The sequence below is a fragment of the Phoenix dactylifera genome, chromosome 14 (assembly GCF_051530095.1).
Source record: "Phoenix dactylifera cultivar Ajwa chromosome 14, Ajwa_hap1_PhDact_Kaust_v1.1, whole genome shotgun sequence".
In the NCBI taxonomy this organism is placed as follows: Eukaryota; Viridiplantae; Streptophyta; class Magnoliopsida; order Arecales; family Arecaceae; genus Phoenix; species Phoenix dactylifera.
The window spans coordinates 28,557,137-28,569,341 of NC_143203.1; the positions used below are offsets into that span (position 1 = coordinate 28,557,137).

General features: G+C 58.1%; 1 protein-coding gene across 1 annotated transcript; it reads right to left on the bottom strand.

The window, feature by feature from the left end:
- Positions 1 to 8,636: 8,636 nt before the first annotated feature.
- LOC148700156 (uncharacterized) lies at positions 8,637 to 9,722 on the bottom strand. The gene is made up of 2 exons (XM_088710358.2): positions 9,492 to 9,722; positions 8,637 to 9,407 (listed from the first exon to the last, which is right to left on the bottom strand). The coding sequence occupies exons 1-2, from the start codon at positions 9,570 to 9,572 to the stop codon at positions 8,637 to 8,639; spliced, it is 852 nt and encodes a 283-aa protein (XP_088566484.2). The 5' UTR covers positions 9,573 to 9,722.
- Between the last annotated feature and the right edge of the window lie 2,483 nt (positions 9,723 to 12,205).

Consider the following 12,205-nt stretch of genomic DNA (forward strand, 5'->3'; position numbering starts at 1 on the left):
TCTCAACAGAAGACTCCAGCCTTCTGAGGCTGAGTCAGCCTCGGACCGCCGTGAGCCGGCGCAAACCGCGGCGACAATCCCGCGGGTGGGGGAGCTCGACAGAAAGGTTGAGCACTTGGAGCGCCAAATTGCAACGCTCCACAGTAAGAAGGCGAGGCAGGAGGGAGACTTTGAGTTCACTACCAAGTCCCCCTTCTCCTGCCGGATCGAGGATGAGCCGGTTCCCGCAAGGTTCAAAATGCCTCAGATGGAGCCCTACAGTGGAATCACCGACCCTCTCGACCACTTGGAGAGCTATCGGGCCCTCATGGCCCTACAAGGGTCCTCGGAGGCCATACTTTGCAAGGCCTTCCCAGCAACCCTCCGAGGGACCGCTCGGCTTTGGTTTTCTGGACTAAAGCCGAACATGGTGTCCTCTTTTGAGCAACTCGGCAGGCAGTTCGCCACCAACTTTGCTGCCAGCCGGCGCCAGCGACGGACGTCAGACTCCCTCCTCGACATCAAACAGAAAGAGGGGGAGTCCTCAAGGAATACCTGGACCGCTTCACCGCCGCCACATGGGAGGTTCGCGAGCTAGACCAGTCGATAGCCATGTCGGCTCTGAAGACTGGGGTTCGCTCCTACCGATTCCTCTTCTCCATCGAGAAGAGCTTCCCGGCCGACTTCACTGAAATGTTGGCCCGGGCCTGGAAGTATGCCAAGGCCGAGGAGGCAGTTGCCTCTAGGCGGAGAGCAATCGAGCCCGCCTCTAAGAAGCAGAAGAAGCGCCGCGAGGAGCGCAGCCAACAGAGGAGCCGATCCCCTCGCCATGAGAAGAATCTCTCCAGACTGAGAAGCCCGCCCCGTCAGCAGGGGCGACCTCAGCAGATGACCCCTCCTCGACCGAGGTCCCCACCACGGCCTCGGACGTACCCGGAAAAGTACGAGAACTATACACCCGTCAACGCCCCCCGGGCCGAGATCCTGATGGAAATTGAGGGTCGGGACTTCTTCCGACCCCCGCCGCCTATGTGAGACACGGGATTTCCCCGTAATCCCAGGAAGTACTGTCGCTTCCACCGAGACCGTGGGCACGACACGGAGGACTGCTTCCAGCTCCGGGACGAGATAGAAGCACTCATCCGTCGAGGAGTACTCAACCGGTTCGTGAGAAACCGGCGCGAGGAAAGGAGGCCGGCGGAGGATGTCGTACCAACCGAAAATTCGGACGACAACAGGCCCATTGCCGGCACCATCAACATGATTGGAAGGGCCTCAGTAGGAGCAGCCGCCCCGGGAGCACCCCCGAAACGCCCACGCACTGATGAAGTCATCTCGTTCTCGGACGAGGACTTAGAAGGGGTCGAGACCCCTCACGATGACGCTGTAGTCATCTCAATGATTGTAAATAAGTTCGATGTAAAGCGTGTCCTAGTTGACAATGGAAGCTCAGCCAACATTTTGTATTATCATGCCTACCAAAAAATGGGGTTGACAGAAGGACATCTCCGGAGGATCAACACCCCACTGGTCGGGTTCACCGGAGATTCGGTCCCGGTCGAAGGTGAGACCAGCTTCCTTGTCACAGTTGGCCTCGCCCCCCGGGAGAGCACTGTGAGGACGGACTTCCTGGTGGTCCGACTGCCCTCGGTCTACAACGCCATCCTTGGGCGGCCAGGGCTGAATGCCCTTCGAGCCGTAGTTTCAACCCACCACCTGCTTATGCGGTTCCCTACCGGCCAAGGAGTAGGCGAGGTCCGAGGAGACCAGCTGGTCGCCAAGCAATGCTACACGGCGGCCCACGGAGTAAAGCAATCGACCGAGGCGACAATTCAGCCAACGGGCCCTTCATTGCCCATAGAAACCCTCGATGCGAGGGACACCCTCTGGAAGAAGCAAGTAGAGCCCGGTGAGCTTCTTGTTCAAGTTCCACTAAAAGAAAATTTTCCCGAGCTAACCGTGCAGGTCGGCTCCGGCCTCGGCGCCCGCGAGAGGGATCGCCTCGTCAGCTTCCTGCGGGACAATGCTGACGTCTTCGCCTGGTCGCCTGCGGACGTGCCGGAAATTGACCCTGAGGTCATGGTTCACCAACTCCAGGTGAGGCCAACCAGCAGGCCTGTAAAGCAGAAGAAAAGGGGCTCCGCCCCGGAACGGCAACGTGCTGCGGTCGAGGAGGTGGACAAACTCCTCGAAGCCGGCTTCATCCGGGAGGTCTCCTACCCGGACTGGCTCGCCAACGTAGTCCTCGTAAAGAAGGCCAACGGGAAATGGCGTATGTGCGTGGACTACACCGACCTGAACAAGGCCTGCCCGAAAGACAGCTTTCCCCTTCCAAGCATCGACCAGCTCGTCGACTCTACTTCAGGGCACCAACTGCTAACTTTTATGGACGCCTTTTCAGGGTACAATCAAATCCGAATGGCGCCAGAAGACGAGAAAAAGACGGCCTTCATCACCGACAAGGGCACCTACTGCTACAAGGTGATGCCCTTTGGCCTGAAAAATGCTGGGGCCACCTATCAGAGACTGGTCAGCCAAATTTTCAAAGACCAGATCGGCCGAAATATGGAAGTCTACGTGGACGACATGCTGGTGAAAAGCCGAGCGGCAGAACACCACATAGCCGATCTCGACGAGACATTCGCCAAGCTCAGAAGATACAAAATGAAGCTCGACCCGGCGAAATGTGCGTTCGGGGTCACCTCGGGCAAGTTCCTGGGTTTCATAGTGACCCAGCGCGGAATTGAAGCCAACTCGGAGAAAATCCGGGCACTGCAAGAGATGTCGCCTCCGAAGACAGTTAAGGAGGTGCAGCGGCTCGCAGGGCGAGTTGCCGCCTTGGGAAGGTTCGTCTCTCGGTCAGCCGAGCGCTGCCTCCCTTTCTTCAAAAGCCTCAAACGGCCGAAAGACTTCCGGTGGTCAGAAGAATGCCGCGAGCCTTTGAAGAGCTCCGGAGCCTTCTGGCCTCTCCCCCGCTGCTCACCAAGCCCCAGAAGGACGAGGTTCTTTATCTATACCTGGCCGTCTCTCCGGCCGCAGTGAGCTCAGTCCTCGTCCGGAAAGAGGACAAGCTCCAAAAGCCGGTCTATTACACCAGCCGGGTTCTCAGGGATGCTGAGACCCGATATTCTAAACTTGAGAAGACCATCTTCGCTCTCATCATCTCGGCTCGGAGACTCAGGCCTTACTTCCAAGCCCACACAATAGCTATATTGACCGACCAGCCTATGAAGCAAATATTGCAAAGGTCGGATCGTGCGGGGAGGATCGCCAAATGGGCGGTTGAGCTCGAGAAATTTGACCTCGAGTATCGGCCCAGGCCGGCTATCAAGGCCCAAATACTCGCCAACTTCATCGTGGAGTGTACCCTGCCGGACGACCCCGAGTTGCCACCCGTATCCGCGGAGGAAGCCCCGAGGCAGCCATGGGTCCTGCACTCGGACGGGTCTTCAACCTCGGGGGGTAGTGGAGCCGGACTCATCCTCACCAGTCCAGACGGAGTGGTGGCCGAGCAAGCCTTGCGCCTCGAGTTCCCAGCTTCGAACAACGAGGCCGAGTATGAGGCCCTCATCGCCGGGCTCAAGCTGGCGAAAGAACTGAAAGTGGAAGAACTGACGGCTTAAAGCGACTCCCAGCTGGTAGTGAACCAGATTCAAGGAGACTTTGAAGCTAAAGAGCCATCCATGCAAAAGTATCTCCAAAAGGTGCGGAAACTTACGTCTGCCCTGAATTCTTTCAATATTCAGTACATTCCCAGGGCGGAAAACTTCAGGGCAGACCAGCTGTCCAAATTGGCAACCTCCCGCATGAGCGAGCTTCCCAAGGGAACAACGCTCGAGTATCTTCAGATCCCCAGCACGGAAGAACCCGAGCCCACCATGTGCATCGACTCCGAGCCAAGCTGGATCGATGGGCTCGTCTGCTACCTCCAAGACGGGACCTTACCTCATGACGAGACGGAGGCTCGCCGAATCAAGCGCCAAGCCCCCCGGTATGTCCTGTACGAGAATAGACTTTATCGTCGATCATTCACTTCTCCCCTTCTCAGATGCCTCCGCCCCTCCGAGGCGGACTATGCTCTCCGAGAGGTCCATGAAGGGATCTGCGGAAATCACATGGGGAGTCGGGCACTGGCCCACAAGATCCTGCGTCAAGGATATTACTGGCCCACACTCCAGAAGGATGCGACGGATTTCGTCCGGAAATGCGATCGGTGCCAGCGAAACGCCAATATCCAGCGCCGACCTTTGGCCCTGCTGACTTCTATCATCGCCCCCTGGCCATTTGCCCAATGGGGGATCGACATCCTGGGGCCCTTTCCCCAAGCCTCCGGACAAAGGAAGTTCCTGGTCGTCTCCATCGACTACTTCACCAAATGGGTCGAGGCCGAACCCGTCGCCCGGATCACCGAGCAAAAGATGCGGGACTTCGTGTGGAAGTCCATAATCTGCAGATTCGGACTACCCCGTATCCTTATATCTGACAATGGTCGACAATTTGACAATGTTCATTTCAGAAAATTTTGCTCTGAGCTCGGCATTGATCACCGTTTCACCTCGGTCGCTCACCCCCAGACAAACGGGGAAACTGAGATAACTAATCGCACTATTTTGCAGGGACTCAAGGCTAGGCTTGATCGGTCCAAAGGACAGTGGGTCGAGGACTTGTACAATGTCCTTTGGGCGTACCGGACCACGTTCCGACTGCCCACGGGAGAGACTCCCTTCAACCTAGCATACGGCACTGAGGCCGTCATCCCGTTGGAGATCGGCCTGCCTTCTCCAAGGGTGGAGCATTACGACCCCGACACCAATTCCTCCCAGCTCAGGAGCAACTTGGACCTCGTCGAAGAGACAAGAGAGGTTGCCCGGGTCCGCATGGCGAGATACCAACAGCGAACGGCCCAATACTACAACTCTAGAGTTAAACCCAAGCTCTTCAAAGTGGGGGACCTCGTCCTCAGGAGAGCCGAGGCTTCTCAACCGACCGAGCAAGAAAAGCTCGCCCCAAATTGGGAAGGGCCGTATCAAATCGCCCGGGTGCAACGACCAGGGGCGTATAAATTAAAGTCCCTAGAGGGGACCCTGATCCCGCGAAGCTGGAACTCCGAGAATCTACGAATGTACTACCAGTAAAACCCCTAGGGGTTCAAGACAATCAGGACAATGGGCTCAGTTCCTTTTCTGCAAATAATTCTCTTATCTTGATGACTGTAATTCTCTTCTAATGTTGGGCCGTCTGTGATCCTCAGATTCCCCGGCCAAAATCGGGATGCCTCGAGACTCGACCGTAGAGTCCCAGACTCCCTCGACCTCGGGAAGAAGCCGTGAGGGGTGGAAAGGGTGGTTCCACCCGGGGCGCCACAAAGTGGACCCCCGGGAGCGGTCGACGATTCCCGATCCCCGAAGCGGACAATACTTTCCCTCGACTAAGGTCGGGATGCCCCGAGGGTCGACCGTAGAGAACCAGACTCCCTCGACCTCGGGAAGAAGCCGTGAGGGGTGGAAAGGGTGGTTCCACCCGGGGCGCCACAAAGTGGACCCCCGGGAGCGGTCGACGATCCCCGATCCCCGAAGCGGACAATACTTTCCCTCGACTAAGGTCGGGATGTCCCGAGGGTCGACCGTAGAGAACCAGACTCCCTCGACCTCGGGAAGAAGCCGTGAGGGGTGGAAAGGGTGGTTCCACCCGGGGCGCCACAAAGTGGACCCCCGGGAGCGGTCGACGATCCCCGAAGCGGACAATACTTTCCCTCGACTAAGGTCGGGATGCCCCGAGGGTCGACCGTAGAGAACCAGACTCCCTCGACCTCGGGAAGAAGCCGTGAGGGGTGGAAAGGGTGGTTCCACCCGGGGCGCCACAAAGTGGACCCCCGGGAGCGGTCGACGATCCCCGATCCCCGAAGCGGACAATACTTTTCCTCGACTAAGGTCGGGATGCCCCGAGGGTCGACCGTAGAGAACCAGACTTCCTCGACCTCGGGAAGAAGCCGTGAGGGGTGGAAAGGGTGGTTCCACCCGGGGCGCCACAAAGTGGACCCCCGGGAGCGGTCGACGATCCCCGATCCCCGAAGCGGACAATACTTTCCCTCGACTAAGGTCGGGATGCCCCGAGGGTCGACCGTAGAGAACCAGACTCCCTCGACCTCGGGAAGAAGCCGTGAGGGGTGGAAAGGGTGGTTCCACCCGGGGCGCCACAAAGTGGACCCCCGGGAGCGGTCGACGATCCCCGATCCCCGAAGCGGACAATACTTTCCCTCGACTAAGGTCGGGATGCCCCGAGGGTCGACCGTAGAGAATCAGACTCCCTCGACCTCGGGAAGAAGCCGTGAGAGGTGGAAAGGGTGGTTCCACCCGGGGCGCCACAAAGTGGACCCCCGGGAGCGGTCGACGATCCCCGATCCTCGAAGCGGACAATACTTTCCCTCGACTAAGGTCGGGATGCCCCGAGGGTCGACCGTAGAGAACCAGACTCCCTCGACCTCGGGAAGAAGCCGTGAGGGGTGGAAAGGGTGGTTCCACCCGGGGCGCCACAAAGTGGACCCCCGGGAGCGGTCGACGATCCCCGATCCCCGAAGCGGACAATACTTTCCCTCGACTAAGGTCGGGATGCCCCGAGGGTCGACCGTAGAGAACCAGACTCCCTCGACCTCGGGAAGAAGCCGTGAGGGGTGAAAAGGGTGGTTCCACCCGGGGCGCCACAAAGTGGACCCCCGAGAGCGGTCGACGATCCCCGATCCCCTGACAAACGATTCCTCGACTAAGGTCGGGATGCCCCGAGTGTCGACCGTAGAGAACCAGACTCCCTCGACCTCGGGAAGCGTCGCAGGTCGGTAGAGCGTGCCCAGACCCACCGACCTGACGAACGATCCCTCGACTAAGGTCGGGATGCCCCGAGGGTCGACCGTAGAGTCCCAAACTCCCTCGACCTCGGGACGAAGCCGTGAGGGGTGGAAAGGGTGGTTCCACCCGGGGCGCCACAAAGTGGACCCCCGGGAGCGGTCGACGATCCCCGATTCCCTGACGAACGATTCCTCGACTAAGGTCGGGATGCCCCGAGGGTCGACCGTAGAGTCTCAAACTCCCTCGACCTCGGGACGAAGCCGTGAGGGGTGGAAAGGGTGGTTCCACCCGGGGCGCCACAAAGTGGACCCCCGGGAGCGGTCGACGATCCCCGATCCCCGAAGCGGACAATACTTTCTGAAGCAGAGCTCTGCCATTGAACTAGCGCGCACCCTACTTCGGTAGAGCGCCCACAGGCCCGCCGACCTGACACAAGACTCCTCGACTAAGGTTAAGGCGCCCCGGGGTCCGACCAGAGGGTCTCAAGCTCCCTCGACCTCGAAAAGAACTGTAGATCAATAAAGCCTCCCCAGATCCTCTCAACTTCGGTGGGTGTCGTCGGGTCCGTGAGAAGCCCGAGCCCCCCTACAAGTCAAAATGACTCCGGAGGACGACGAGGAAGGGAAGCAACCTACTCCGCCATGTGGAACACAACTCCAAGAATGCAAGAGGTACATCTAACTCGATGCCCTCCTTGTCAAATTTTATCTACATACCGCTAATCATCTAACGTTGGAGTCCTACCCCGCCCCAAAGTCGGGCTACTCCAATGGGTCGGCTTAAGACCGATCTCCTAACTACATTATGCATGCTCCGTTCGACAAGTCTCCACTCGTCAAGTCTCAACTTGAACAAAGTCTTCGTAAGTTAGGGCCCAACTCGGCCCCCATACATAGACTCCGATGTCTAGCTGAGAAAGCGGTCCCGGCCGCGAGTGCACCAGCCGAACACAGACACTAAGGCGATCTTCAGAGATTCCAGCCTTACTCACTAAAATCTCGGCAGAGTCCGAGAACAATAACTATGAAAATCTTCGGCGATAATTTGACTATTAGCCCGCGCTCCTTACAAAGGACCCGGAAGTCAAGTTCGGAGAACCGATTAGACTCCCTCGAGTAGCGGCACGAACAGACCTAGCCCGGTCCTACTCGAAGGGCTAAGGCCCGACCTCAATGCCTTGGGATTTTCCTAAAGGCCGAACGTGACGACTTTCGCGATTCTAATGTCCGAGTTATAGGACTTAGGAAAATTTTCTGGAAACCTAAGCTCGGAGCTCCCTTTGCTTGGAATGACTAAGATCCGAGAAGGCTAAGGTATAACTCAGGAAAAGGGCAACTTCGTTAAGTGGCCCGAGAACTAAAATACAGAGTTAGAGGTCGTCGAGGCGGTTAGCTAAGACCCTAGCCTCATTCACGACAAGAAAGGAAAAGACGAGCATAAAATGACAAAAGTATTTTTCATTGACAAAGGGCCGGAAGGCCAATTACAAAATTGGAGGTCGGCCATTCAAGAGCCGACCTCGGATACAATGAAAAAGAAAAAATACGCCAAGTCTTAAGCGGCGGCAGTAACATCTGCGGGGTCGTCCTTGGCGATGGCCTCAGGACCTTCAGCCGGCACAGGCTCGGGGTCTTCTCCAACTGGCTTAGCACTTCCTAGATCATGCCATCCCCCTTTCCGTTTTAAGTCAGCACCTTTCTTTCTCCCTGACTTGTCTTGCCCACGCTTCTTTAGCATCTCTATCAGGGAAGGATCCATCTTCTCCGCCTGTGCCTCCACAATCTCGCCCGCTGACATGAAAAAATGCGCCAAGCCTTAAGCGGCGGCAGCTGCATCCGGGGGATCGTTTGGCACTGTGATGACCTCGGGATCTTCAGCCGGCACAGGCTCGGGGTCGGGGGCAGGGGCCTCGGGTGCCGCCTCCGGGACGTCGTCCGTCTCGGCCGCCGATGCCGCCTCCGGGACACCCTCCGTCTCGGCCGCCCTCGTCGAAGGCTCGGCGGGGTCTTGTTCGTACAATCCTGCCTCGGATGTCAAAATGGCAGGAAGGTCTTCCGTGTCGGACCCGTAGCCCGCGTCCATCCTCAGACGGACCGTCGAAAAGTCGTACTGGGGGCAGTACCGGATCACCTGCAGCCGGAAGTTCTCGAAACCCCGGAGAAACCCGTCGACCGTCTCCTCCTCTAACATGTCGCGGAACTCCTGCGACCCCTTGAAGAGCTCCACGGCATGATCAGCTCGCTCGAGTGCCCTCCTCTCTCGGGCCTCGAGCTGCTCGATTCGGAGGCGGGAAACCCCGTCCTCATACTTGAGGCCCGCAACCTCGGATTGGACCTCCCCCAGGCGTGCCTCCGAGGCGCGCAAGGCCGACCTGGTTAGGGCGTGAGCAGCCTTCTCCTCCTTGAGCCCCTCCGCCATAGCGAGGTGCTCGGCCTCGGTGGCCGCCCTCCGAGCCTCGGCCTCGGCCAACGCCGCCTCCAGCTCGGCGATCCTTTTCTTAGCCGGCTCCAATTGCCGGCTGACCCGCCGGGTCTCTTCCTGACATCCCCGGGCGATGAACACCAGGGAATCGAGCTCGTGAATATGCTGTAAAGAAAGAGACAAAATGATCGTGAGTTAAAAACATCTGGACTCGCTAATAACTTTAAGGAAATCAAGAAAAGGACTTACCCGGGCAGTGTTGCAGTAGGCACTGTCAACAATGTCCTCCAACGGAATGTTCCGGAACTCGGCCCGGTCCGCCGGAAGCATCGCACGCCGAAACACGACGCGTGCGACCTCAGCATCATGAATAGCCGAACTCCCCACAGGGATAGGGGAGTCCGGCTCATCCGACTCCTCTTCGAAGTACCTTGAGGAGCTCGGCGCGTCCGGCCTCGGGACTCTGGGGCCGCTTGCCTCAGGGCCCCTGGTCGGCCGGGCCCCGGACGCAGTGAGGAACCCGAAGCCGGGCCCTCCTGCTGGGAAACGGGGGCAGGGCTAGGAGGGGCCGACGGGCCCGCGTCGTCGACGACCCGCGCCCGCCTCGGGTCGGCTGAGGAGGCCCCCGCCTCGGGGCCACTCGTCTCGGCCGACGTAGAAGCGCCGGCCAGCCTCGCCTTCTTCCGAGGCCGGGGTATAGCTCCCCCGGCCTCGGCCTTCCGCCTCCTCAGGCGAGAAAAAAGCGACGTGTTGCTGGTCGGCATATGGGGAATATCTGAAATCAAAAATATCATCAAGTGTTAGACCATTAGCAGTAAGAACAAAGGACAAAAAAAAAGGGGGTAATGTAACTACTGTTTCAAATTCTCACGCGTTGTTGCATCAGGGCATCTCAATTAATGGATTCCGAGAGGTAGACATAGAAGGACAATGTTACGATTCTCTTTTTTCTGCCGAGATCCCGACTCTCTTTGTCTTTGCCGACCGAAGGAGTAAGCGCCACCAAAAACAAGCAAAAGAAAAGAAAGAGAGCTAGAGCGAAGGAGAGGGCCCGATCAGTCTTGATCTCACTTTCTTCACTAGCTTGGAATAATGAGCAACTGAGTCCAAGAAGGAAAAGTAGGTGGGGATATCTACTAAATATGCTCGCTCCTATTAGGAGTATATTTACTAATGAGACTCCTCTTTACCCTCGGGGCGCGCCGAGCTCAGACCCACGCTCGCCAGGGCGTCCTCCCGTAGGAGCTCGGTCAGGTCGTAGCCCTTCCCGAGGGCTCGGAGAGAATCCAGGGTCCTCTGCTCCCTCCCCGAGGGCTCGGAGAGCTTGTTAAGGGCCTTCAACCGAGGGTGTCCCCACCTCGGATTAAACCCCCACGGCGCCTCAGACGCCAGAAAGAAAAATTTCCCCTTCCACTCGTGTATAGAGGAAGGGGCCCCGCGGAAGAGCGACATACCGCCTCGGAAGGCAAAGTATAGCCACTCCGCGTCCGTCGGGTTCTTCTTCAACAGAAAACACCGGCGGAAAATACTCACTGAAATCGGAACCCCATGCCCAAGGCACAGAGACAGGAACCCGATGATGGTTCTCCACGAGTTCGGAGCGAGCTGTGCTGGGACAAGTTGGTACTCGACCAGCAAGTCGTTCACAAACCTGTGGACAGGGAACCGCAGGCCGGCCCAGAGGGTCTCGCGGTGAATCGCGATCCGACTTGGGGGTGGCCGCGTCACCCTGTCTTTCGGCCCCGCAGTTTCGAGACGAAACCCGGGCTGGAAGAAAAACCGGGAGCGGATTAACTCCAACTCCTCCCCCGACAGGCTGGACCCTACCTCCTCCGGACCAAGACCCATTTTTTACAGGAGCGAAGTGAAATCGGAAGCAGAGAATGAAAACTGGGGAAGAAAAAGGAAGGGGAACCCTAGCAGTTGCAGGGTAGGAACCTACTAGACATCGCCGGAAATCGCTCCGGGCACCGACGGCGAGGTTCGGTTGAGGAAGGAAGCGAGGGAGAAAGACAACGAAAATGAGAAGCAGCCAAGTAAAACCCTTAGGGCAAACTCGAGGGGTTTATATAGACCCCCTCGGCGGTCCAGATCGGCAGGGTCGGTTCCCATCCCCCGATCGGATTGCGCCACGTGTTGACCTCGGAGACCGAGGCACCGTATTCACTCCGGATCTCGGGGCCTCATTATGGGTCCGCAGAATCGAATCGCCTTGAAGAACGAACGGACGGCACCTTCGCTCCCCTCATTTAATAAGGCCCTGGGGCACGTGGAGCCCCGACGTAGCCTTCACCTCGCCGGATCCATGATCCAGTAATACGGGATCGGAAGCGTCCGATCCTAGGTCATGCCGCGTGTCCGTTTTGAACCCCGTAACGGCACGCTCATTGATGAGCGGAGAATTCCGATTACGGGATCGAGGCGTCGCCTCGTCGAGCCCAAGGACCCTCATCATGAGTCCGCCGCACGAAGCGATCTTGGCGATCCAAGAGACGCCACCCCCGTTACACCCGCTCCGAGAAACGTAAAGACACGAGCTCCACCATAAGTTCGCTGAATAAAGCAACCTCGAAACGCCCAAGGGCGCGGGTCTCGCTATAAACACTCCGAGAAACACGAGGGCGCAGACGAGATTCGCCCCCCAACTTTAATGATAGACTTTACTTCCCACGTCCGAGCCCGCAAGCCGCTCGAACTCGAAAGTCGGGGGGTAGTGTTGGGGGAATAAGATTTTTCCCCCCACGTGACACAAATGCCCCCAAGAAGCCGCACAATCGCCGACCCTGAACAGCCGAAGTCGGAACGCCCGACCTCAAGACATCCGACCTCGAGACCTCCGACCTAGGAAAGTCCTGATGCTCAAGGTCTATCCTTGTCAGCCACCTACTACGGCCGTACTCCTCCGAGGTCCAACTGAGGACCATACCCTGCCACTGCTTCAGCATTTATTGCGCATGGCCGCT

What these genes read in the sequence shown, in the direction of transcription:
- LOC148700156 (XM_088710358.2), bottom strand. Translation starts at nt 9,572, where the DNA reads ATGCTTCCGGCGGACCGGGCCGAGTTCCGGAACATTCCGTTGGAGGAC. An exon ending in CCTACTGCAACACTGCCCGG is followed by an intron (nt 9,408 to 9,491) that starts GTAAGTCCTTTT and finishes CTTTCTTTACAG; the next exon opens with CATATTCACGAGCTCGATTC.